The 26,977-nt window shown below is 49.0% G+C and overlaps 1 protein-coding gene across 1 annotated transcript in view; it reads left to right on the top strand.

Moving 5' to 3' along the window:
- SHPRH (SNF2 histone linker PHD RING helicase) overlaps nucleotides 1-26,977 on the top strand; it is a 217,747-nt gene that overhangs the window by 160,442 nt on the left and 30,328 nt on the right. The window contains exon 25 of the mRNA XM_073557668.1: nucleotides 14,226-14,414. Within this exon, the coding sequence (XP_073413769.1) occupies nucleotides 14,226-14,414 (189 nt within the window). The remainder of the gene's footprint in view (nucleotides 1-14,225; nucleotides 14,415-26,977) is intronic.

Here is a 26,977-nt window from a genome sequence, read left to right as displayed (position 1 = left end):
CAGAAAGTAGTTCTGTTATGGGCTAATAAAAGGCGCCAACAAAGCGCGCGCACTGCCGGGGCGTGAACCGGCAAGTCAGGCGAAAGTGAAAGTACGCAGCGCTGAGCCGTTCTCTGCTGCCGGAGAAGATGAACCCGGTGCCTGTAACGCCGCAGAGATGAGGAGGTATGAGGATGGGGACCCGCTGTCTGCTGCTTGTATGACGGCACCCGACTGCGGTGGGAAGATGTGAGGCGCGTGCCTGGGTGGGAAATTTTAATGGAGAGTGCTATCGGCGGCGCCGACCCCACTGACTTCCATGTGGGGCGAGCACGGGACCTGGTAGCCTTTAGGCTGCTTACCTGACGCCCACATGCTCCCTGAAGAGGATGACCGCAGGGGCCCACGATGAGGGTGGGCCGCTGGGAGTGAAGGTCCTCTTGCCCAGCACTATGTCCGAATAGTGCAGACGATGGCGCTAACCCTTTGCTAGCAGGACAGAGTCACCACTGGTGACTGCCATCTTCTTCTCAGCCCTGTCCCGGGAGAGGGGTGAGGAGGGGTATCGGCTAGGACCAGCCACCTGTCGTCAGCCCGTGGCACCTGAGGGTGATAGGGAAAAAGTCCTGCCTGCGGTCCTGAGAGTTGCGATGTGCGTCATACCACATTGCTCGCTCAGACGCGTGATGGGGGAAAGCAGGGTGAATATTTACCCCCTGTTTCCCAAAGCTGAATCTGAAAAAAGAAATGGAAAAAATTAATACACACACACACACAAAACCTAAAAGGGAAAAAAGGAATCGTTAAATGCGGATCTGGGGAGATCCCGGTCCACCTCCTACAGAAACTAAGCACAAACTGAGGTACTTGGTGCCTGTCGGTGGGTGTATACTGCCGGGGAGGAGCTAAGTTTCCTTTTTTTGCATAGTGTCAGCCTCCTAGCAGCAGCATACACCCATGGTAATCTGTGTCCCCCAATGAAGAGATAAAGAAATCATTTTATACAGGTAAACGCATCCTTTTTTATTTGTCTTTGTGATGGGTGTTTTTGTTGTCTTCACATACTACATTTTCCCCCCAATTTTTTCCTTCTCTGACTTTCTTCTCACCCTACCCCTGTAATTCTATATTTTGTGCCCTATATTAGAGTTAGTGCAGCCATGGCTCTTCCTCGCCTTTGCATATTGCATGGGAGGATCTGCTGCTGTCTGAGATTGCGATTTTAATTCAGCCATTCTTCCGGTTGCCTTCTGCTTTCCAATTCTGTATATTGGGGCTGTATATTGAGGTGGCTGAAAGGAGCAATGTGCTGCAGGATAAGGCTGTATATCGCAGTGGCTGAGAGTAGCGATGTACGGGAGTGTGGGTCTGAAAGGAGTGATATACCGTAAGTTGGGTATGACTTCCGAAGGCAGAGAGAAGAGGCAAGGAGAACGCAGCCGAGCAAGGGAGATGTTGCCAGTATTGTTACCTTTATCTTCAATAAAGCAAGTCAGTGGCAGATCCTCGCAGACATTGTGCAGAGGTGGGGAGGTAACGCTGGTTCTGATATAGCGAACACAGAGGAACACAGTTGGAGTTCCGGGGGTAGACTGAGGTGAGCACTATCGGAAAGGGAAAGACTGAAAGGAAATGTAGTTTGTGAAGACAAAGGAGTGGCAATCACCATGATGTAAAGAAACAAAGGTTCAGGCTGCAGAAAATGTCTTGCTGTATAAATGATCAAAGCTGGACTACGTAGCAATATTGCAGGTATATTGGAGAATTTTAGATAATCTATTCCTTCTCCATGTTAGGCCAGGTTCACATTGCGCTAACATATGTTATGCGTTGAACGGGCTGCGTTAACGCTATAGCGCTAGCGGTGACTGAGCCAGACGCTGCAGCCCTTGTCCGAGGCTCCGTTGGTGAATGACGGCTGCTTTACGGCAGGCGTTGCGATGCGCCACATAATGGGGGTCAATGGCAGCGTTAACGGACTGTGTTACACCGCGTTATAATGCAGTGTGTCCCCAGCCTTAGCGACCAAGAAGGCTCACGCAGGCCGCTCCACAAATGCTCACTTTCCATGGATAAAGTAGTAACCTAGAAGCTCGATTTTACTACAACTTCTTATAGTTCTTTCTTTTTCTCCTTCGTCTCATTGGGGGACACAGAAACTGTGGGTGAATGCTTCTGCCGCTAGGAGGCTGACACTAAGTGAAAAAAAGAGGTTCGCTCCTCCTCCATCGTATACACCCTTGCCACTATTGCGGGCGGAACTCAGTTTTTTTGCTTAGTGTCCATGGAGGCACACACGTCTGGTTTTGCTCCAGACTTTCTTTTTTTTTTTTTTCTCCCATGAAGATGAGACAGGGTCGACGGACCCTATTGAAAGGGTCCGATCTCCCCAAACCATCAACGGGAGAGCACGTGTTGAGTATCGTCTCCACGTATCCTCTCCCGCACCGTGGGACATATCTGGGCCGTTTTCCCCAGACCTTTTTTTCTTTTATTTTTACCGTCTATGAAGATGAGACAGGGACAACAGATCCTATTGAAAGGGTCCGATTTCCCCAAACCATCAACGGGCGAGCACGTGCGAGTGTCCCTCCACGTATCCTTTCCCTCGACGTGGGACACAATGCCGGACTTAGCCCTGACCACCCCTAGTTATTGAAACCATGGGCTGTACAGAGGCACAAGACTAGTCCGTGCGGCCCCCACTGCTCCACCAATCCTTAGACTGCGGTGCTGCAAGGCGGCGGACGGTCCCTCTCCTCACCCCCTGGAGGGGTGGTTAGATGGAGCTAGGGTGCCTGCACCGTCCTATTTTGTCAAGACCACCTCACATACCTGAGCAGGCCCGTGCCAGTAAGTAGCGCCATTCTTTTGTGGCGCCATGGGTCCCATCCCGTCCCGTGTCTCCAACCCCCCCCGTCGCAGGCAGGGGATAAATTGAGGCCGTGGCTTTAGCCGTAGCTAGGCCGCGACTGGAGGTTCCGCGCGTCACTTCCAGCGGCCCGCCCCCTAGGCCTGGGCAGCGGGGGATAAATTTAGTCCCTGGCTTCGGAGCGCGACTAGGCCGCAGACCCGGAAATACCGGCCCTGGACCGGTTTATATGCTGGCGGTCCGCGAGGCATCCAAGAACGGGGGGGGCACAGGACTGGGGTAAGTGCTGCTCGGGAACGAGGTGCTACCTCCTTCCCCCTATCCCCAGCAGCGGACAGATACAGTATGTCCGAAGAAGCAGCATGCATCTCTTGTCGGGCTGCGTTTCCGCGGGCGCAAAGCAAGCGATTATGCAAAGTCGGCGACTCCAAACGCGCCCAGGAGCCCTCCCCTGCGACCGAACCCACAATATTGGTGTGGGCAGACCACAGAGGACAAGGCTCGGGATTCCCATTGTACAGCGCCCGGAGCCCGACGCCTAACAGAACCTCAGTGTCCGTCCTCTGCGACCGCGACCAAGGTGCCAAGCCCCCCAGAGTGGGTCCTATCACTGTCACAGGTCATGCAATTGAGTCCCTTCAGGCCTCAGTTGGGGGCAGGGACAGTGGCTCGCCGGCCTTAGCGGGAACCTCCGCTTCACAAGAGCCTCTCGCCTGCAGGGGCCACTCTCACTCCAGGCAGACCCGAGGGAAACAAATCCACACGATGTCACCCAGTCCATCCGTTGCCTTGGCATCCGTAAGTTCTGCTTCTCGCTCCCAGTCACCAGTGGTTGATAGTGAGCAGGCCTCAGAATTCGACTCAGACAAGCTCCTTCACCTGGATACTCCAGCGTCACGTGAAACAGTGGGCAGCCTCATAGAAGCAGTCAATCAGACCCTGGTGCCCTGGGGATTGAGGAAGATCCCGCAGCGGCTACGGGGCATGAAGTGGCATTTAAGCAAGTGAAGCTTCCGCACAGAATTTTCTCCTTCGTCTCTTTGGGGGACACAGGTACTGTGGGTGTATGCTACCGCCATCTGGAGGCTGACACTAGGCAAACAACACAAGGTTAGCTCCTCCCCCACCGTATACACCCTCGCCCTGAATGCGGGCGGAAACCAGTTTTTTGCTTAGTGTGTATGGAGGCACACGTCTGGATCCTTTTTCTCCAGACTTTTTTTGTCCATGAAGATTAGACAGGGGCAACGGATCCTTTTGAAAGGGTCCGATTTCCCCAAACCAACACCGGGCGAGCACGTGCGAGTGTCACTCCACGTATCCTTTCCTGCGATGTGGGACATGATGCCGGACCTAGCCCTGACCACCCCTAGGTAGAGAAACCATTCAGAGGCACAAGACGGTCCGAGCGGCCCCCACTGCTCCACCAACGCAAGACGAAGCATTTAAGGCACGGGCGTGCGGGGGGGCTCCTGGCAGCGGCAGGCAGCTGTGTGCGTCTCCCTAAGGCCCTCCTCGTGTCCATAGTAGGAAGAGTAGCGGCGTTTTTTGCCGTCATCACCGCCGCGGGCGGTGGAGAAAAATTGAGCCCCCGGCTTTTGGCCAGTGTTAGGCCGCGGCCGCCTTCGCCGCCACTGCTGCTGCGTCGCGCGGCGCCGCGGGCGATGGAGAAAAATTGAGGCCCCGGCTTTTGGTCGGTGTTAGGCCGCAGCATGCCGGCGGCGCGGGCGGTGGAGAAAAATTTAGCCCCTGGCTTTTGGCCGGTGTTAGGCCGCGGCGGAAGTACCGCTTTCGGCGCGCGGCGTCACTTCCAGCGGCCCGCCCCTTGAAGCCTGGGCGGGCGTCGGATAAATCCAGACACCGGCTTCAGTGCGGGGTAGGCTGCGACCAGGAAAGAGGTCAGTTTGCCCCACGGAGGTGCAGGAGGTCGGGCGCGCAGTCGGGGGACGCAGGTCGGGTGAGTGCAGCTTCGCTGCGGAGGCCGCTAAAACAGCAAGAGGGCCTCCCCTCCCCCACCCCTCCCTCGCATTGAGGCAGAAGAAAAAAAAAATGTTTTTTTTTTTTGGATATATAAAACGCCAGGCAGGCACAATATGGCCGGGAAAGGGAAAACGCACACTTTTCTCTACGCTGCATGCACTTCTTGAAAGTCCCCGTTTCCACGAGCACAGAGCGCCAAAGTGCGCGAGGCCTGCGACTCCGAACGCGCCCTGGCGCCCCCCTCGGCGACTGAATGCAGAGAGTTGAATCCTCCGGAATGGGCGCTATCATTGTCCCAGTCTATGGCCTCGCTTACAAAGGCGATCGAGTCCCTTCACGCCCCAAAGGGAGGCAAGGATAGTGGCTCGCTTATCTGGGAAGGGTCCTCCACCTCACAGGAACCTTCGGCCTGCAGAGGCCGTTCCCATGCCAGACAGAGGCGAAGAAAACGAACCCGTACGAGGTCTCCTGGCCTATCCGGTGCCTCGGCATCGGGGAGTTCAGCATCACGCTCCCCTTCACCAGGGAGCGGGCAGAGTTTAGATCGTGACTCAGACGAGCCACTTGATCTAGATACCCCGGGATGCCGGGAGACAGTGGACAGCCTCATTGAAGCTGTCAATCAAACCCTGGGGATTGAAGATGATTCTGCCTTGGCCGCGAGCCATAAGATAACCTTTAAGCGGTCCAAGCACCCGCATAGAGTATTTCGCACTCACCCAGAATTTGAGGATATAGTGCAGCGCCACAGAGAACGCCCAGACAAGGGCTTCTCGGGCCAGAAGTCTATAGAGGCAAGATACCCATTTGCCCCGGAACTCTGTAAGAAATGGGCGGAATCCCCAGTGGTGGACCCGCCAGGGTCACACCTGGCTTCGACGTCCTTGTTGTCGGTGCCTAGCGGCTCGTCCATTAAGGACCCAACGGATCAGCTCATAGAGGGCTTGGCGCAATCAGTTTTTGAGGCATCAGGTTAGGCGCTCGCCCCTTCGTTCGTGGCGACGTGGGTAGCCGAGGCCATGATGTCATGGTCAGAGTCTTTGAATAACGCCTTGCAGGATAGAGGCCTACCTGCGGAGGTGTCTGAGGTCGCAAGTCAGATTGCTAGGGCTGGAGACTACTTAATTAATGCTTCTTTGGATGCGGCTAATTGTGCGGCATTTGCAGCCGCTAACGCGGTAGCCATTAGGAGAGCCCTCTGGTTGAGAACTTGGCGAGCCGATTCAATTTCCAAGAAGTCCTTGACTTCCTTGCCCTATCAGGGAGGCCGCCTGTTCGGGGAGAAGTTGGATCGGCTCATCTCCGATGCGACAGGAGGGAAAAGCAGCTTCCTTCCGCAGCAAAAGGCGAAACAGCCTTTTCGCCAGGTCCCGACACGTTTTCGAGCCTTCCGCAGCACCGGATGGATGGCAGCAGCCTGTTCGGCCGGCCCACCTCGCTTCAACCAGGATAGGGAGCGACAGGTCTCATATAGACCCATTCCGGTGGGAAGGATGCGCGCTCGCCAGCCCAGGTCGAGAGGAGCCAGGACCCAGAGACCCTCAGCCAAATGACTCGGAGCCCTTGGTAGGCAACAGCAGCAGGGTGGGCAGCCGCCTGCTCTTATTTCACCATATCTGGGCCGAGGTAGCACACGACTTATGGGTGGTGGAACTGGTGACTTCAGGGTAAAAATAGAGTTCATCAGGTACCCTCCAACATGGTTTTTCCTCTCCCGACTTCCCAAGGTGGAGCCCCGGGCGAAAGCGCTGCTAGGGGCCATCAATTCACTCCAAAACAACGGAGTCATTGTTCCCGTACCAGAGCACGAAAAAGCTCAGGGTTTTTATTCCAATCTGTTCGCGGTCCCCAAAAAGGACGGGACAGTTAGACTGGTTTTGGACCTGAAGCTCCTAAACAGGTTCATCAGAGTCAAACATTTCAGGATGGAATCTCTCCGTTCTGTTATATCAGCCATGGAGCAGGGAGAGTACTTGGCCTCGATCGACATCGAGGATGCCTACCTGCACGTTCCCATTTTTCCTCCGCATCAAAAGTTTCTTCGGTTCGCCATCAATGGTCGACACTTTCAGTTCGCAGCACTCCCATTCGGGATAGTCACCGCACCCAGAGTGTTCATAAAGGTAATGGCAGTCGTGATGGCCGTCTTACAATTGCGGGGCATAGTCGTCTTGCCATACTTAGACAACCTCTTGGTGAAGGGTCCCTCATTTCGGGCGTGCAAGGAGAATGTCAGCATTATACTGGATACACTCTCCCGCTTAGGTTGGTTGGTCAACAGGCAGAAATCACCTCTGGTCCCAGCTCGGAGGATTGCTTTTCTAGGAATGGTCTTCGATACCTCCCAAGGGTTGGTAATTCTCCCTCAAAACAAAGCCCTAGCGCTCCGACAAGGAGTCCAGAGGCTGCAGCAGCCGGTCCCTCACACCATTCGGTTTGGGATGAGGATACTAGGGAAGATGGTGGCAGCAATGGAAGCAATTCCGTTTGCTCAATTTCATCTTCAACCCCTACAGCACGCTCTCTTGTCAGCATGGGGCAAGAGCCGTTCACTCTCTATCAGCGGTGCCGGCTATCCTCTCAGGTCAGGCAATCACTAGAGTGGTGGACGACCAGATCCTCCCTTCTTCAGGGGAAACCGTTTCCCCCAGACCACTGGCTAGTGGTCACTACCGACGCCAGTCTCCTTGGCTGGGGAGCAGTTTTTCACCACCACACGGCCCAGGGCCAGTGGTTGCAACAGGAAGCTCGTCTCCCAATCAACTTGTTGGAAATACGAGCGATCTGGCAGGCGCTGCAGCATTCCAGCACCTCCTAGCAGGACGGCCCATTCGGATACAGTCAGACAACGCCACGACGGTGGCTTATGTAAATCATCAAGGGGGCATGCGCAGCAGGACAACCATGCGCGAGATAGCACATGTGCTTCATTGGGCCGAGAAGAACCAGTCGGTAATTTCGGCAGTCTACATCCCAGGCATAGAAAATTGGGCAGTGGGCTTCCTCAGCCGACAAGAGGTTGTGGCTGGGGAATGGGCCCTGCACCCCGAGGTCTTCCAGCAAATTTGCCAACGGTGGGGAACACCGGATGTGGATCTGATGGCGTCCAGGATGAACGCCAAGGTGCCTGTGTTCGTCGCTCGGTCACGAGACCCACGAGCGTTCGGGGTGGATGCGTTGGTCCTACCGTGGAACCAGTTCCGCCTTCCAGTTTCTCCCATTGCCATTGCTTCCGAGGGTCGTCAGGAAGATCAAAGCAAAGGGGGTCGCAGCAATTCTGCTGGCACCAGACTGGCCCCGACGGGCGTGGTACGCAGATCTTGTGCGGCTGCTCACCGAAGTCCCATGGTGACTGCCAGAGCGCCCAGATCTACTGCACCAGGGACTGATCTCCCACCTGAACTCAGGGGCCCTGTGTTTGACGGCGTGGCCATTGAATCTTGGATTCTAACTCAAGCAGGTTTTGAGCGTAAGGTGGTCGCTACAATGGTTAGCGCCAGGAAACCGACCTCGGCGAGAATTTACCACCACACCTGGAAAGTTTTCTTCACTTGGTGTCGAGAGCGGGGTTGTTCGCCCCTGACATTCTCTATTCCCAACATCTTGGTCTTTCTTCAATCAGGCCTAGACTCGGAGCTGGCCCCGAGCTCCCTTAGGAGACATATCGGCGTTGTCCGTCCTTTTCCAGTGAAAGATTGCTACTACTATGCAGGTAAAGACTTTCATCCAGGGAGTCTCTCATCTAGTACCTCCCTATAAGGCGCTGATGGGCACCTGGGACCTTAACCTGGTCCTGAGTGTTCTGCATGAAGTGCCTTTTGAGCCGCTACAGCATATTTCCTTATCGTTCCTCTCTTGGAAGGTGGTATTCTTGGTAGCCATTACCTCCGTTAGGCGAGTCTCGGAGTTGGCGGCTCTGTCTTGCCGAGCACCTTTTCTCGCTTTCCACAAGGATAAGGTGGTGCTTAGACCAGCTCCCCCCTTTCTTCCAAAGGTGGTGTCCTCTTTTCACATCAACAAGGATATTGTCTTGCCTTCGTTCTGTCCGGCACCGGTGCATCGCGTGGAGAAAGCTCTTCACACCTTAGACCTGGTGAGAGCACTCAGGAGGTACGTGTCGCGGACGGCACCTTTTTGCTAGACGGATACGCTGTTCATGCTCCCTGAGGGGTGCAGGAGGGGACTCGCGGCCTCAAAAGTAACCATAGCCAGATGGATCCGTTTAACTATTCAGGAGGCCTATCGCATCAGAGGTGCGCCAGTTCCATCAGGGATCAAAGCGCACTCTACTCGGGCAATGGGTGCCTCTTGGGCGCTTCGGCATCAGGCCTCGGCGGAACAGGTATGCAAGGCAGTGACCTGGTCCAGCCTGCACACATTTACTAAACATTACAGTATCCATACTCAGGATTCGGCGGATACGAGCCTGGGTAGAAGGATTCTCCAAGCAGCAGTGGCGCACCTTTGAACGAAGAGGTGCATGCAGCTTGGATCGGTGAGTCAATCTCCCACCCAGGGACTGCTTTAGGACGTCCCACAGAACCTGTGTCCCCCAATGAGATGAAGGAGAAACCTGGATTTTTGTGAGTACTCACCGTAAATTCCTTTTCTCCGAGACGCTCATTGGGGGACACGGCACCCACCCTTTTAGCCAAGTTGGCTCTCGTTTATTTAATTATTATATGTTCTTTTGTGAATGTCAGGGTGGTCCTTTGCCAGACATATTGTTTTTCTGCATTAAGGCTGATTGTTATTGTTCTCCTACTGCTTTTGCACTAAACTGGTTTCCGCCCGCATTCAGGGTGAGGGTGTATACGGCGGGGGAGGAGCTAACCTTGTGTTGTTTGCCTAGTGTCAACCTCCAGATGGCGGTAGCATACACCCACAGTACCTGTGTCCCCTAATGAGCATCTCTGAGAAAAGGATTTTACGGTAAGTACTCACAAAAATCCATGTTTTTCCTCTCACCCGGAGTTTGAGGACATAGTGCAGCAGCGCAGAGAACGTCCAGACAGGCGTTTCTCGGGTCAAAAGGCACTCGAAACAAGGTATCCGTTTGCTCCGGACCACTGTAAAAAATGGTTGGAATCCCCGATGGTGGATCCTCCGGTTTCGCGCCTAGCCACTAAGACCCTGCTATCAGTCCCTAGTGTTTCCTCAATTAAGGATCCCACGGATCGCCTTATAGAGAGCTTAGCTCGCTCAGTATATGAGGCGTCATGGTCAGCGCTCGCTCCCTCAATCGCAGCAACTTGAGTAGCCGAGGCTATGATATCATGGTCAGAAACATTAAACAAGGTCGCGCAGGAGCAGGATCTACCTGCAGAGATTTCGGCGGTCGCAGGTCAGATGGTGATGGCCGGAGACTACGTAATCAATGCGCCTTTGGATACGGACAATTGCTCGGCACTTGCTGCCACTAATGCAATTTCTATCAGAAGAGCCCTATGGTTAAGGACATGGTGAGCCGATTCTACTTCTAAGAAGTCCTTGGATCAACTTATCTCCGACTCCACAGGAGGAAAGAGCGGGTTTCTCCCTCAACAAAAGGTCAGGGTTTCTCCCTCAACAAAAGGTCAAAACGCTTTTTCGTCACCCGTTTTCAGGTCTTTTGCAACCCCGGGTGGACTACAGCGGCCAATTCCGCCGCCTCAGGCCACCCCAACCAGGATAGGGAGAGGCAGGTCTCATATAGAGCCAACTCATTGGGGAGAATGCATACTCAGCAGCCCAGATCAAGGGGATCCAGATCCCAAAGATCGTCGGCCAAATGGCTCGAGGCCTTTACCAGACGACACCGGCAAGGTGGGCGGCTGCCTACTTTCACCACATCTGGGTCAATGTCACTCACGACGCATGGGGAAAGGAATTGGTGGCCTCAGGTTATAAAATAGAATTTGTCAGATATCCTCCAAGACGTTTTTTTTCTTTCCCGGCTTCCCAGGGTGGATACCCAGGCAAGGGCTCTGTTGGGAACCATTAAATCGCCCCAGCACAACGGAGTCATTGTTCCAGTGCCGGAACACGAAAGAGCTCAGGGGTTCTATTCCAACCTTGTTGCGGTTCTCAAAAAGGACGGGTCTGTCAGGCCTGCTTTTGGACCTGAAACTTCTGAACAAATTCATCAGGATTAGACATTTCCGGATGGAGTCTCTCCGTTCAGTCATATCGGCAATGGAGCAGTGAGAATACTTGGCCTCAATAGACATCCAGGACGCATATCTGCATATTCCCATTTTTCCTCCTCATCAGAGGTTTCTACGCTTCACCTTCGGCGATCAACATTTTCAGTTCGTAGCGCTACCCTTCGGGCTAGCCACGGCTCCCAGTGTGTTCACAAGGGTTATGGCAGTTGTCATGGCCACACTGCATTCTTGCCTTATCTGGACGGCCTCTTGGTCAAGGGCCCGTCAATACGGGCATGCGAGGAAAAGGTCCGCATCACGCTAGATACTCTTGCCTGCTTAGGATGGTTGGCAATGCAAAGAAGTCATCCCTTGTGCCAGCTCAGAGGATCTCCTTCCTAGGAATGATCTTCGACACTTGCCGAGGGTTGGTAATTCTCCCTCAGGAAAAGGCGCTAGCTCTCCGACAGGGAGTCCGGACACTTCGCCAACCAGTCCCTCATACCATCCGATCCGGGATGAGGATTCTAGGGAAAATGGTGGCAGCAATGGAAGCGATACCTGTCACCCAGTTCCACCTTTGCCTCCTGCAGGACGCCCTCTTGTCAGCCTGGGACAAGAATCCTTTCACATTCGATCGGCGATGCCAACTGTCCTCAAGTCAGGCAGTTGCTCGGATGGTGAATAACCAGTTCCTCTCTGGCCCAGGGGAAACCTTTCCCCCCAGATCATTGGCTGGTAATGGCAACCGACGCCAGTCTCCTCGGTGGGGGAGCGGTGTTTCGCCACCGCACAACCCAGTAACTTTGGTCGCCACAGGAGGCACGCCTCCCAATCAACTTATTGGAGATACGAGCAATTCGACTGGCTCTGCAGAAGTTTCATCACTTTCTAGCAGGCCGCCCCGTCCGGATTCAATCGGGCAACTCCACGGCGGTGACTTACATAAATCATCAAGGGGGCACCCGCAGCAGAGCAACTATCTGCAAGGTGGGGTTCGTTCTTCAGTGGGCCGAAGCAAACCACTTGGTGATTTCGGCTGTCCACATTCCGGGACGTGGAAAATTGGGCGACAGACTTTCTCAGCCGGCAGGATCTTGCATCCGGAGAGTGGTCTCTACATCCCAAAGTTTTTCAGCAGATTTGTCAACTGTGGGGAGCTCCGGATGTGGACCTGATGGCTACCAGAGTGAATGCTAAGGTGCCCACATATGTCGCTCAGGCCAGGGACCCGCAGGCATTCGCGGTGGACGCGTTGGTTCTGCCATGGAACCAGTTTCGCCTCCCATATCTATTTCCCCCACTGCCATTACTTCCGAGAGTCATCAAAAAGATCAAGACGGAAGTGGTGCCGGCGATTCTGCTGGTCCCAGACTGGCCCCGTCAAGCGTGGGACGCAGATTTAATGCAGCTGCTCGCTGACTTTCCTTGGCGCCTGCCAGAGCGCCCAGATCTACTGTCTCAAGGGCCTATTTGCCACCCAAACTCAGGGACCCTGTGTGTGACTGCATGGCCGTTGAATCTTGGATTCTAACCCAGGCAGGGTTCGGGAGCGAGGTGGTCGCTACAGTGATTAGTGCCCGGAAACCTGCTTCAGCACGAATTTACCACTACACCTGGAAGGTGTTCTTTGCTTGGTGTAGAGGCCGCGGTGTTTCTCCACGGAGATTCTCGATCCCCAACATCTTGGCTTTTCTCTGGTCGGGCTTAGTGAGCCCGGATAGCTCAGTCGGTAGAGCATTAGACTCGGGCTTTGCCCCAAGTTCCCTCAGGAGACAAATATCGGCCTTATCCGTCCTGTTCCAGCGCAGAATAGCTACCAATTTGCAGGTGAAGACTTTTCTTTCAGGGAGTGTCCCACTTGGTACCTCCCTATAAGGCGCCTATGGACGCCTGGGACCTTAACATGGTCCTAAGTGTTCTGCAGGAAGCTCCATTTGAACCGCTTCAGGATATCTCTTCGAGGTACCTTTCCTGGAAAGTGGTGTTCCTAGTGGCCATCACTTCCATCAGGTGGGCTTCAGAGCTGGCAGCCCTATCCTGCCAAGTGCCATTCCTCACTTTCCATAAGGATAAGGTGGTCCTCAGACCAGCCCCTCCTTTTCTGCCGAAAGTTGTGTCCTCTTTTCACATTAATGAAGATGTTGTCTTGCCTTCATTTTGTCCAGCACTGTGTGGAAAAGGCTCTTAACACGTTAGATCTGGTAAGAGCCCTCCGGAGGTATGTGTCGCGGACGGCACCCTTTCGTCAGATGGACACGCTGTTCGTGCTCCCCGAAGGGCGCAGGAAGGGACTCGCTGCTTCAAAATCGACCATAGCCAAATGGATTCGTTTGACTATTCAGGAGTCCTACCGCATTAGAGGCACGCCGATTCCAGCAGGGATCAGAGCCCACTCTACCCGGGCAGCGGGCGCCTTTTGGGCGCTTCGGCACCAGGCTTCGACGGAACAGGTTTGCAAGGCAGCAACCTGGTCCAGCCTGCACACATTTGCCAAACATTATAATATCCATGCTCAGGCCTCGGTGGATGCGAGCCTGGGTAGAAGGATTCTCCAAGCAGCGGTGGCGCACCCTTTAAACAAGAGTTGCATGTAGCTTGGATCGGTGAGTCAATCTCTTACCCAGGGACTCCGTTAGGACGTCCCACAGTATCTGTGTCCCCCAATGAGACAAAGGAGAAACATGGATTTTTGTGATAACTCACCGTAAAATCCTTTTCTCAGAGACGCTCATTGGGGGACACAGCACCCACCCTATTAGCCAGTTGACTCTGTTTTGGTTAGTTAATACGCATTTATTTATGTGATATAAGGGTGGTCCTTTTCTGGACATGTTGTACCTGTATTAAGGCTGATTTTGTTGTCCTCCTACTGCTTTGGCACCAAACTGAGTTCCGCCCGCAATAGGGGCGAGGGTGTATACGACGGAGAAGGAGCTAACCTTTTTTTTCACTTAGTGTCAGCCTACTAGTGGCAGAAGCATACACCCACAGTATCTGTGTCCCCCAATGAGCGTCTCGGAGAAAAGGATTTTACGGTGAGTTATCACAAAGATCCATGTTTTTGTTTTTTTTGTTTTTTAACTATCGTATCATACACACAAGACAAAACAACTGAGATCGCCTTGCTTCCTTTAGTTGTTTTCTTTCTTTTGTATATCACTCTATCTGTTTTCCATTATTGTTACTTCTGTATCGTGTTACATATTGATTTATTAGGAATAGGAAGTACAACCATTATAATTGCACTCTTTTGTTTTTCTCAATAGTGGGCAGTACTGACATGTGGCCATTGCTTCTGCAATGAATGTGTAGCAATCATTATCGATCAGTATAGTGTTGGTACAAGGAGAAGTGCCATTAAATGTGCTATATGCAGACAGACCACATCACACAAGGAGATCTCCTATGTGTTCACAAGTGAGGCTGCAAACGAAGAGAGAGACATTCCCGTAAAGGTAGTGTATAAAAATGGAATATTTTACTAACAGTGTGTGAATATTTGAATTATTTATGTGTATTATATTAGTAGAGTAACTAAGAATTCCGAGTGATATAGATACCATAGTTGTAGGTGTGTGACTATATCATATACAGGTGCTTCTCGCAAAATTAGAATATCATCAAAAAGTTAATTTATTTCAGTTCTTCAATACAAAGTGAAACTCATAGAGTCATTACACACAGAGTGATCTATTGCATGTGTTTATTTCTGTTAATGTTGATGATTATGGCTTACAGCCAATGAAAACCCAAAAGTCATTATCTTTATACTTTATAACACTAGCTTGAAAAATGATTTTAAAATCCGAAATGTTGGCCTACTGAAATTCATGTACAGTAAATGCATTCAATATTTGGTCGGGGCTCCTTTTGCATCAATTACTGCATCAATGTGGCGTGGCATGGAGGCGATCAGCCTATGGCACTGCTGAGGTGTTATGGAAGCCCAGGTTGCCTTGATAGCATCCTTCAACTCGTCTGCATTGTTGAGTCTGGTGTGTCTCATCTTCCTTTTGACAAATACCCCATAGATTCTTTGTGGGGTTAAGGTCAGGCGAGTTTTCTGGCCGATCAAGCACAGTCATACTGTTGTTTTTAAATCAAATATTGGTACTTTTGGCAGTGTGGACAGGTGCCAAGTCCTGCTGGAGAATGAAATTTCCATCTCCAAAAAGCTTGTCGGCAGAGAAAAGCATGAAGTGCTCTAAAAGTTCCTGGTAGACGGCTGCACTGACTTTGGTCTTGATAAAACACAGTGGACCTACACCAGCAGATGACGTGGCTCAGGAAACCATCACTGATTGTGGAAACTTCACACTAGACCTCAAGCAGCTTGGATTGTGTGCCTCTACGCTCTTCCTCCAGACTCTGGGACCTTGATTTCCAAATGAAATGCAAAATTTACTTTCATCTGAAAACAACACCTTGGACCACTGAGCAACTGTCCAGTTCTTTTTTTCCCTTGGCCCAGGTAAAACGCTTCTGGCGTTGTCTATTGGTCATGAGTGGCTTGACACAAGGAATGTGACACTTGTAGCCCATGTCCTGGATACGTCTGTGTGTTGGCTCTTTAAGCAATGACTCCAGAAGCAGTCCACTCCTTGTGAATCTCCCCCAAATTTTTGATTGGCCCTTTCTTAACAATGTTTTCAAGGCTGAGGTTATCCCGGTTGCTTGTGCACCTTTTGTGACTTACCCTCCTTTTGGAGTGTGTCAGTGACTGCCTTCTGGACATCTGTCAAGTCAGCAGTCTTCCCCATGATTGTGGAGCCTACTGAAACAGACTAAGGGACCTCTTTAAATGCTTAGGAAGCCTATCCAGGTGTTTTTTGTTAATTATTCTAATTTACTGAGATAATGACTTTTGGGTATTAATTGGCTGTAAGCCACAATCATCATCATTAACTGAAATAAACACTTGAAATAGATCACTCTGTTTATAATGACTCTATATAATGAGTCTCACTTTTTGTATTGAGGAGCTGAAATAAATTAACTTTTTGATGATATTCTATTTTTGTGAGAAGCACCTGTATCATTTAGTCTGCACTACACACACATACCTTACCTATTTCTGTCCAATCAGACTAATATCATTGTACAGTGGGTATGGAAAATATTAAGACCCCTTTACATTTTTCATTCTTTGTTTCATTGCAGCCATTTGTTAAATTCAAAAAAGTTCATTTTTGTTCTCATTAATGTACATTGTGCACCCCATCTTGACTGAAAAGAAACTGAAATGTAGACATTTTTGCAAATTTATTAAAAAAGAAATACTGAAATATCACATGGTCATAATAAGTATTCAGACACTTTGCTCAGTATTGAGTAGAAGCACCCTTTTGAGCTAGTACAGCCATGAGTCTTCTTGGGAATGATGCAACAAGTTTTTCACAGCTGGATTTGGGATCCTCTGCCATTCTTCCTTGCAGAACCTCTCCAGTTCCGTCAGGTTGGATGGTGAACATTGGTGGACAGCCATTTTCAGGTCTCTCTAGAGATGCTCAATTGGGTTTAGGTCAGGGCTCTGGCTGGGCCAGTCAAGAATGGTCACAGAGTTGTTCTGAAGCCACTCCTTTGTATTTTGGCTGTGAACTTGGGGTCATTGTCTTGTTGGAAGGTGAGCCTTCAGCCAAGTCTGAGGTCCAGAGCACTGTGGAAGAGGTTTTCATCCAGGATATCTCTGTACTCAGCCACATTCATGTTTCCTTCAATTGCAACCAGTCGTTCTGTCCCTGCATCTGAAAAACACCACCATAGCATGATGCTGCCACCACCATGTTTCACTGTTGGGATTGTATTGGGCAGGTGATAAGCAGTGCCTGGTTTTCTCCACACAAACCGCTTAGAATTATCACCAAAAAGTTCTATCTTCATCTCATCAGACCAGAGAATCTTATTTCTCATAGTCTGGGAGTCCTTCATGTGTTTTTTAGCAAACTCTATGCAGGCTTTCATATGTCTGCCACTGAGGAGAGGCTTCTGTCAGACCACTCTGCCATAAAGTCCCTGGCGGAGGGCTGCAGTGAAGTTGATATTGTGGAACCTTCTCCCACCTCCCTACTGCATCTGTGGAGCTCAGCCACAGTGATCTTGGAATTCTTCTTTACCTCTCTCACCAAGGCTCTTCTCTCATGATTGCTCAGTTAGACTCATGATTGCTAGGAAGACTTCTGGTGGTCCCAAACTTATTCCATTTAAGGTTTATGGAGGCCACTGTGCTCTTGGAAACCTTGAGTACTGCAGAAATTCTTTTGTAATCTTGGCCAGATGTGAGCCTTGCCACAATTCTGTCTCTGAGCTCCTTGGCCAGTTCCTTTGACCTCATGATTCTCATTTGGTCCGACATGCACTGTGAGTTGTGAGGTCTTATATAGACAGGTGTGCGCCTTTATAAATCAAGTCCTATCAGGTTAAGTAAACACAGCTGGACTCCAATGAAGGAGTAGAACGATCTCAAGGAGGATCACAAGGAAATGGACAGCATGTGATTTAAGGCCCCGTCTCACATAGCGAGATCGCTAGCGAGATTGCTGATGTGTCACCGATTTTGAGACGCAACGGTGATCTCGCCAGTGATCTCGCTACATGTGACACATAGCAGCGACCGCCCCTCCGCTGGATATCGCTGATCGTGCTCGAATGTCCTGGGGCATTTTTTCATCGTCAGCGTCCCGCTGGCCAGCATGCATCGCTGTGTTTGACACCGACGAGCGACCTCGTTGGCAACGCAGAACTCAGGACGCAGGCTGGAATCGTTCAGAATAGCTGATGTATAACAACGCACCAGCAATCCTTACCAGGTCGTATCGTTGTCGGGATTACTGGTGCGTCGTTGAAGAGATCTGCCTGTTTGGCAGCTTACTAGCGACCATGTAGCGACGCACCAGCGATCCCTACCAGGTCGTATCGTTGTTGGGATCTCTGGTGCGTTGCTATGTGAAACGGGACCCTTAAGTATGAGTGTCTGAGCAAAGGGTCTGAATACTTATGACCATGTGATATTTCAGTTGTTTTTTTAAAATAAATTTGCAAAATTTCTACATTTGTTTTTTTTTCAGTCAAGATGGGGTCCAAAGTGTACATTAATGAGAAAAAAAGGAACTTTTTTTGAAGTTACCAAATATCTGCAATGAAAGAGTGAAAAATGTAAAAGGGGTCTGAATACATTCCATACCCCCTGTAACTTGTGTGTATGGAAAAGGGAACACAATTTAAGATAATTTTTAGCAGTCCTTAGTGGTCATAAAATAATGAAAAATACACATTTTCTATATTTCTTAACATCTTCCCCAATATCAGAAAAAAAATATTACATCAAAATGAATCCCCATGGATTGCGAAAAAAGAGACAAAAATTATTTGAATATCCGAACTAGAAAAGTGCATATATGATAAAACTCGAAAATGTGCCAAGCCAGGAAGGGGGTAAAACAGTCCAGAGATGAACTGGTTAAATAATTGTACTATGTATGTGAATGGTAATTGTCAGTATACACTGTGTTCCAAATTATTATGCAAATGATATTTTTCTCTGATTTTCCTAAATAGTCGGTACAAATGACAGTCAGTCTAATAAAAGTCATCACCGGTTAGAGTATACATCAAATTTTATTGAAGAAACCTCCCAATAATAACAGTATAATCTCCAAAATGAATAAAAGCTCAAATTGCACTGTTCCAAATTATTAGGCACAGTAGAATTTCTAAACATTTGATATGTTTTAAAGAACTGAAAATGCTCATTTGTGGAATTTGCAGCATTAGGAGGTCACATTTACTGAACAAAAAGGATATTTTGGAGTTAAATAGCTTAACAAGCCAAGTTACATGTTAACATAGGAACCCTTCTTTGATATCACCTTCACAATTCTTGTATCCATTGAACTTGTGAGTTTTTTGGGGAGTTTCTGCTTGTATTTCTTTGCATGAAGTCAGAATAGCCTCCCAGAGCTGCTGTTTGGATGTGAACTGCCTCCCACCCTCATAGATCTTTTGCTTGATGATACTCCAAAGGTTCTCTATAGGGTTGAGGTCAGGGGAAGATGGTGGCCACACCATGAGTTTATCTCCTTTTATGCCTATAGCAGTCAATGACTCAGAGGTATTCTTTGCAGCATGAGATGGTGCATTGTCATGCATGAAGATGAATTTGCTCCTGAAGGCACGTTTCTGCTTTTTATACCATGGAAGACAGCTGTCAGTCAGAAACTCTATATACTTTGCAGATGTCATTTTCACACCTTCAGAAACCTTAAAGAGCCCTACCAGCTGTTTCCCCATGATTCCGGCCCAAAACATGACTCCTCCACCTCCTTGCTGATGTCGCAGCCTTGTTGGGACATAGTGGCCATCCACCAACCATCCACTACTCCATCCATCTGGACCATCCAGGGTTGCTCGACACTCATCAGTAAACAAGACTGTTTGAAAATTAGTCTTCATGTATGTCTGGGCCCACTGCAACCATTTCTGTTTGTGAACACTGTTTAGGGGTGGCCGAATAGTAGATTTATGCACCACAGCAAGCCTTTGAAGGATCCTACACCTTGAGGTTCGAGGGACTCCAGAGGCACCAGCAGCTTTAAATATCTGTTTGCTGGTTTGTAATGGCTTTTTAGCAGCCACTCTCTTAATCCAATGAACTTGCCTGGCAGAAACCTTCCTCATTCTGCCTTTATCAGCACAAACATGTCTGTGCTCAGAATCAACCACAAATCTCTTAACAGTACAATGATGACGTTTAAATTTTTGGGAAATATCTAATGTTTTCATCTCTTGACCAAGGCATTGCACTATTTGATGCTTTTCAGCAGCAGAAAGATCCTTTTTATTTCCTAAATTCCTTGAAACCTGTGCCCTGCTTAATAATGTGGAACATCATTCTTAAGTAGTTTTCTTTTAATTGAGCTCACCTGGTAAACTAATTATCACAGGCATTTGAGATTGATTTCAGTGATCCAAAGAGCCCTGATACACAACACCAGTTTATTTGAAAAACAAAAAATTACATCTTTATGACACTTAAATCCAATTTGCATAATAATTTGGAACACAGTGTATAGAACCGGTACAATATACCACAAGTGAATATATTATCCTGGATGCAATATCAGGATACCATTAACCCCTTGCACTGCTGTTTGTCGTTGCTGTGGTTGCTATAGCTACAGTTTTGTCAGATCTCCAGGATTTCCATATACTGTAGAGCTTTTTGAACCTGGAAGACAATCAGTAGCAGTAACTATAGAAACTAGAGCAGGAGTCTGGACCAATGCTCAGGAACCTGCTATCAGCTGAGGAACGTCTCTGACTCTGCTCTGAGTGGAGATGTCAGGGGATACAAGGATCGGGTAATTCAGTTCAGTTGACCCTTTAGTTCCCTCTTCACTAAGCTTCTGCTAGTCTGCTCTAACCCCACTGAAAAGACATGAACGTTCAACCGAGCCGAACACTTATGTATGGTGTGTTGGCTGACTGCTATCACATGTATACGGCCAGCTTAGTTGTACTAACATAGATAGGGGTGAGTGGTGGCCTAACAAAATGAGAAAACTGTTTAAGGGTATGTGTACATGGCAGCTTATAGACGCCGGCGTACCCACCAAGTTATCAACTGAGGAAGATGCTACAGAAAAATGATGGTGCTTTTTCTTGTGTTTCTTCAAACACTAATTGAAGTTGCATATGTTCATTTTTTGTTTAATTTTTTTTACCTTTGCAGAATCAGCCTGTAAGACACATACCCTAACAAAATTCAATTCTGGCAGGTTACTTTGCACACCATGACGTACCCTTACCCTCTGGTGACAATTTTTTACACACCCTTTTTATCATCACATTAGAAGTTTAGCTTGACGGGATCAAAGATGAGGACTATCACAGTTGTTTAATCCTTTAGCCGCCACAAGCAACAGCAGAATCTAAGGCGTTTGAGATCCCCTCTGTCAGCTTTTCAACTCCAACATTGCCATCATCAACTTTATTCTTTGGACCCCCTGAGATGCAAGTTGCAACATTTCTTCAGCTCGAGACCTTATTCTTGTACCGTTGCTTCATTTTTGTGCAGCCTTTCCCTTTTGCATACATTCATAGCGATCATGTGTGAATAAAATTGGTGTATGCAGAGCAACTGGATGAATGTGTTAGGCTACTTTCACACATCAGGTTTTCGGCGTCAGGCGCGATCCGGCGTCGTGCCGGAACGCCGGATCCAGCAAATGTTTTGTAAAACCTGATGTGCCGGATCCGGTTTTCTGCCGGATCCGTCTTGTTCTTGACAGACAAAACCGGATCCGTCTCATCCGGTTCATCCGTTTTTCTATCCGTTTTTCAATGGATTACGCCGGATCCGGTTTTTAAAATTGACCCTTGTGGCCTTCCGAACGGGATTGGCTACTGGAAAACTATATATAGCGTGTTCCTACAGCCCTTCTTTGACAGGTTGTAGAGGAGAAAGTGCAGGTTGGAGAGAAGAGCAAGTTACTGGCGAAGATGGATGTTGTCATTGGAAATATTTTGAAGAATTTGGCGGATTTTATAGCGGAGGCGAATCGTTTGAGGGTGATTGTTCTGGAGAAGGAGAGAGCGAGACAGCAGCGCATCAGGCATCGTAGACTACGTTTGTGGATCCACCCCATCACAGCAAAGAGAATGACGCGTGGGGTCTATTCTACACTCTGCATGGACCTTCGACGAAACCCGGATAAATTTTTTGGATATGTTTGGATGAAAATGGAGAATTTTGATTACTTGGTGGAGCGCATTGCACACCTCATAAGAAAAGCGGACACCTATTGCCGCTTCTCTGTTTCACCCGCAGAGCGTCTGATGGTGACTTTAAGGTAAGCCACATTTATTGGATGTGATCGTATCAGAGCACACTTTCACTGCAATCTTGTTGGTGGTAGTTTGTATCTCCAAGTGTTATAGCTGAGTTTTGGTATGTAATGCTGTGATTTAAAACTAATTTATTGTTTTTTAATTCCCCACAGATTTCTTGCAACTGGAGAATCCCTTTTGTCACTGCATTTCCAGTACAGACTCGGGATTTCCACCATATCTGGAATAGTGAAGTACACATGCCGTGCACTGTGGGACTCCTTAGCTGAAGAGTTTTTACCAGAGCCCACAACAGAGAGGTGGATTGAAATTGCTGACAAGTTTCAACAGATATGTCAGTTTCCCAACTGCTTGGGCGCTGTGGACGGGAAACATATCCGCATTGTAAAGCCAGCCGGATCGGGATCGGAATATTTCAATTACAAGAAATATTTTTCAATTGTCCTCATGGCCATCGCTGACGCGGAATACAAATTTATTGCTGTTGATATTGGGGCCTATGGCCGCTCCAATGACTCTCAAGTTTTCAAACTGTCTGCCATGGGGCGTAAACTGTATGGAAACACCTTCCAGTTCCCACCACCTAGACCGCTGCCGCAAACATCTGGTCCACCTATGCCATTTGTCTGTGTAGGGGATGAAGCCTTCCAGCTGTCAGAACACCTTTTGAAACCGTACTCTAGCAGAGGATTGACAAGACCAAAACGCATTTTTAATTACCGCCTCACAAGAGCAAGAAGAATGGTTGAATGTACCTTTGGTATTCTGACAGCCAAATGGCGGGTCCTATTGACTGCGATCAACCTCAAGACAGAAACTGTTGACGAGGTGATCAAAGCTTGCGTGGTACTCCACAATTTTGTTATCTGCAAGGAAACCATTTCCATTGAGGACACCTCTGAAGAAACCACCTTGCAAGATTACCATGACATTACCACTAGAAGTTCTGTGACGGTTTCAGTAATGAGGGACAATTTTGCACTATACTTTATGTCACCTCAAGGCAGAGTACACTGGCAGGATGACAGAGTGTGAAAGATTTGTGCCCTAACCAAACTTGTGTACCTTCTGTACCAACAATATATACCTTTGCCAACCAAAGTTGGCTATCTTGTCATGGTCTCTATTTTTAGCTTTAGGCCACAGGTGTGTACCGGGTTGTGTTTTATGCAAAGTATTTCACCTTTTAACAAAAGTTGTGTACATTGTTAGGAAATCACCAACAATAAACACAACTTTTTAGGTGAAATACTTTGCTTCAAACACAACCAGGAACACAACTGTGGCAAAAAGCTAAAATTTACCCACAGTTATATACCTGGTTTTGAATACCTTTTTACCTTTTAAATACCCTGTATTTAACCTTTTTTTTAAACATATTTCGCCGCTGAAAGAAATGACAGACAACCAGTGTAAACAATAATTTAACTTTTATTTAAAATATTTTTTTTTTGTAAACTGTTTTTAAAGTTAAAAAAACTTTTTTAATAAAGGTTTGAAACCAACTGGGCATTTTTATTACAAAACACATCATAAATCTGTGTAGTGTGGGGTGGAAATACTGCTGGAGGGGCTGCGGGACACTTCGACAATGGGAGTGTGGAGAGAGGACTGGGATCGTGGTGGGGAAGGAACAGTTAGAGGTGATGGTGTGGAAAAAGCTACAGAATGGGTGGACATGTGGGAGGCAGAAGAGGTGGTGGGCGGTGGAGTGGAGGGTTGGGCAGGGACTGTAGGAACAGATGATGTTGATGGAAAGTTGTATGGGGAAGGAGTTTGGTACGGGGAAGGAGTTTGGTACGGGGCAGGTTGCTGGAAGTGGGGAGATGTCTGGTACTGGGGAGGTTGCTGGTACTGGGGAGGTTGCTGGTACTGGGGAGGTTGCTGGTATGTAATAGGAGGGGGAGGATGGAAAGTGGCTGGAGGGGGTGCAGATGTAATAGGAGGGGGAGGATGAAAAGTGGCTGGAGGGGGTGCAGGTGGAGGAACTACAGTGGTGGGAGGTGGAGGTTGGGAGGTAACCTGCTGTAGAGCACCGTGGCACGAATGCATTACATGCATCTGCTGGGTAGGAGATAGTGTTGCCATGCGCTCCACAACAGACCTGAAAAAGGTGTGGTTTGGCGAAGATCTTGCTTCTGAATGCATGGTTTGCAGAAGTGTCTTCACCTCCAGAATGCTGGAGTTGATCTGCTGAAAGCCTGCGGAGATTTGCTCTGACAAGACTTTTAGACAGTTCTGGAAAGATGCATTCAGATGCAAGAACTCTGGCGCATAACTCTTTTCCTGACCCCTCTGCCGCTGCCGCCCAGTACCCGCAGGTGTACTAGAGGTGGCAGGGGCAGAAGGGTGGGGTAAAGGGAAAGCGATCTCCTCACCAGCAGCTTCATGTAATGTTGGTGGCCACGATGCTCCTGTGCTGGTGGATGGGACAGATGGGTCGAATGTGTGGGAAGGCTGGGAAGGTGCAGATGTACCAGGGCGGTCGAGGTGTCCCTCGGTGCCGGTCTCCTCAGGGATCGCCTCAGAAGGGTCCAATCGTGCAGGCTCCCGAGTGCTGCTCACCGTGCTGTGGAATAAAGAGGAAAAAAAAACAATTAAAATAGTGACATGGTATGGCCATGGCTGAAAAAAAAAAAAGTTACATCTAAACATTTTTTTTGTCACATGTGGTGTGTAATATTTACCTTCTGGTGAGCATTGTATCCCGGAGGAACGACAGGGCTCGTGCGTACTTGTACTTGCTCCTGCGTCCTCCAGATCCACTCGGGGCCCGCATCTCTTTATTGAACTCCTTCTTGAAACGATCCCTCACAGACCGCCACCGCTTCACAATTCTCTCCCCTGAAACGAGAAAGGACAAAGTGGTTAGTATACAACATCAGTGTTTCCCAAACTCCAGTCCTCATGGTCCCCAGGGGTCATGTTTTCAGGATTTCCAAAGTAAATAGAAATCCTGAACACATGATCCGTGGGGACCACGAGGACTGGAGTTCGGGAAACACTGATTTAAATCAAGCAACCGGTACTGTATATACTTGCGCTCTTTAATCTGGGCCCGAGCTTCGAGGTCCTCCCAGCGGTCCACAAGGAGCGAACAGATTTCCTCCCAGAGTCGTCGGGTAACGATAAGGTCAGCGTTGCGGCGGTCAGCCATATTCCAGAGCGGCTCCCTTTCTCTGACGAGATCGATGAGGTGGTCCACATCGATTCCTCCATCCTCACCGTCAGAGTCGGGAGCACGCTGTGAAGGCTGTTAAAGAAAAAGACAAAAATAACATAATTAGCCTCCACAAAAGAAATGAAATAAAAAGTGCAAAAAAACAAAGCAAAAATATTTATACTTACACGCTGGTGACCGCCGCGTTGCTGTCGCCGACGACCCTGGGAGGCACTGCGAGGACCTCGTGGCTGAGCACCAGATTGGGAAGACTAGAGAAGAAAACAAAAAATGTTATGTCTTTGGATGTAGGCATTTGTTTGCTGTGTGTGGTCTGCAGAACATTGTTTTCTATGTGTTGTGTGTAGTGTGATGTTGTATTTCTGCGTTTGATGCAAAAAACTTACCAATTGTGAGCCCACTCCAAGTGTCTGTCCACCCCTTCCTTCTTCTTCTTGGAGCTCCTCTTCATCTTGTGATTCCTGTTTTGAAATAAAAGGCAATGAATAGACATATATTACAGAGATGATGGATTTTGGAAATAAAAACTTACCGTCAAACGCTGACGATGCGAGGGAGGGCTCCCAGAAGAAGATGTGCTGTCTTCCTGATGGCCAGACTCCATGGCTGTGGGTGGTGTTCCTGCTGCTGCCATTGCTGCTGCTGCTTCATCTATTGGGCGGCTGTTGAATAAAGAGAAACAAAGGGCCAATGAATATCTTGATATTCCATAGCCCTAGTTTGGAGGAATGGGGGATTTGATAATTACCGTCTCTCATCTGCTGCTGGACTCCCCTCCCGTTGTTCAGCATGCTGCTCCATTTGGGGTGGTGCTGATGGTGCTGCTGCAGATGTCTGCTGCCTTCTCCTGCTCCTGGTTCTTGGCTTGGGTGGCATGTTGGGTGTGGCTGAGGGTCCCACTGTCTTGCTTTTATATGTGTCTTGTGGGCAGAGCTACTGAGCATGCTCAGACCAAAAAAAACGGATCCGGCCACCGGATCCGGCTGTCGCCGGATCAGGCGCATTGCGGCGCTCATAGGCTTTCATTGTATGAAAAAGCCGGATCCGGCGTGTCCGGCTTTTTCGCCGGAGACAAAAAACGTTACAGTAGCCGTTTTTTCCAGACGCCGGATCGCGTCACATTGCCGGATCCGGCGAAAATCGGATGAAACGCATGGCCATCCGGCTCTAATGCAAGTCAATGGGGGGGAAACCGGATCCGGCATTGCATTTCGCCGGATCCGGTTTTTGTCAAAAGCGCCGGATCGCGCCTGACGGCGAAAACCTGATGTGTGAAAGAGGCCTAAGGCTAATTTCACATTAGCTTTTTTTGCACATTCGTTCTCCATTGTGTAGACATGTTTTTACTCTTAAAACACATGTGCACGCAAACGCAGGCGTACGCATGTCCATGCGCACGCCTGCATTCCCGTAGACTGTAATGCGTTTTTTTGACGCATTCCGTGCGCAAGCGAACGTATGCGTTTTTTTAACGCCGTTGGATGGACCCAAAAATGCAACAGGTTGCGTCTGGCGCGTCTAGACGCACACCTGAAAAAAACCGCATGCGTACGAAAACGCATGCAAATGCAAGACCATGCGCACGCCATGTTAAACATAGGAACGCTTGACGCATGCGCACGGATGTGCACGATGCGCTGCGCACAGAAACGCTAATGTGAAACCAGCCTAACTCCTACCGTATTCATCTTGAAGACATTATCATGCGTATCAAGTGTTTATGGAAACTTGGTCAGTACTCACAGCACAGGCTGCCATGTAAAAGAGTTGCGCAGACTCCTCAGCAACAGATAGGTAGAAAAGTTTGATGCATCACGCTGGAAACAAACTTCAGCAAGAGGAGAGAGGTTTTCCGATATTGGAAAACCCCTTTAAGACGTATGTGCCTGGTGGAATGTAGATTAAATGACCATAGGATGGAGGAGAAGCTTACAGACACTGTAGGCACTACCAGCAATCTGGAGACTTGTAGTACGTCACGTTTTGTATTGT

The sequence above is a fragment of the Dendrobates tinctorius genome, unplaced genomic scaffold, assembly GCF_039654945.1.
Source record: "Dendrobates tinctorius isolate UK_male_01 unplaced genomic scaffold, ASM3965494v1 ptg000250l, whole genome shotgun sequence".
Lineage (NCBI taxonomy): Eukaryota > Metazoa > Chordata > Amphibia > Anura > Dendrobatidae > Dendrobates > Dendrobates tinctorius.
This window is presented reverse-complemented; position numbering and strand designations above follow the sequence as displayed.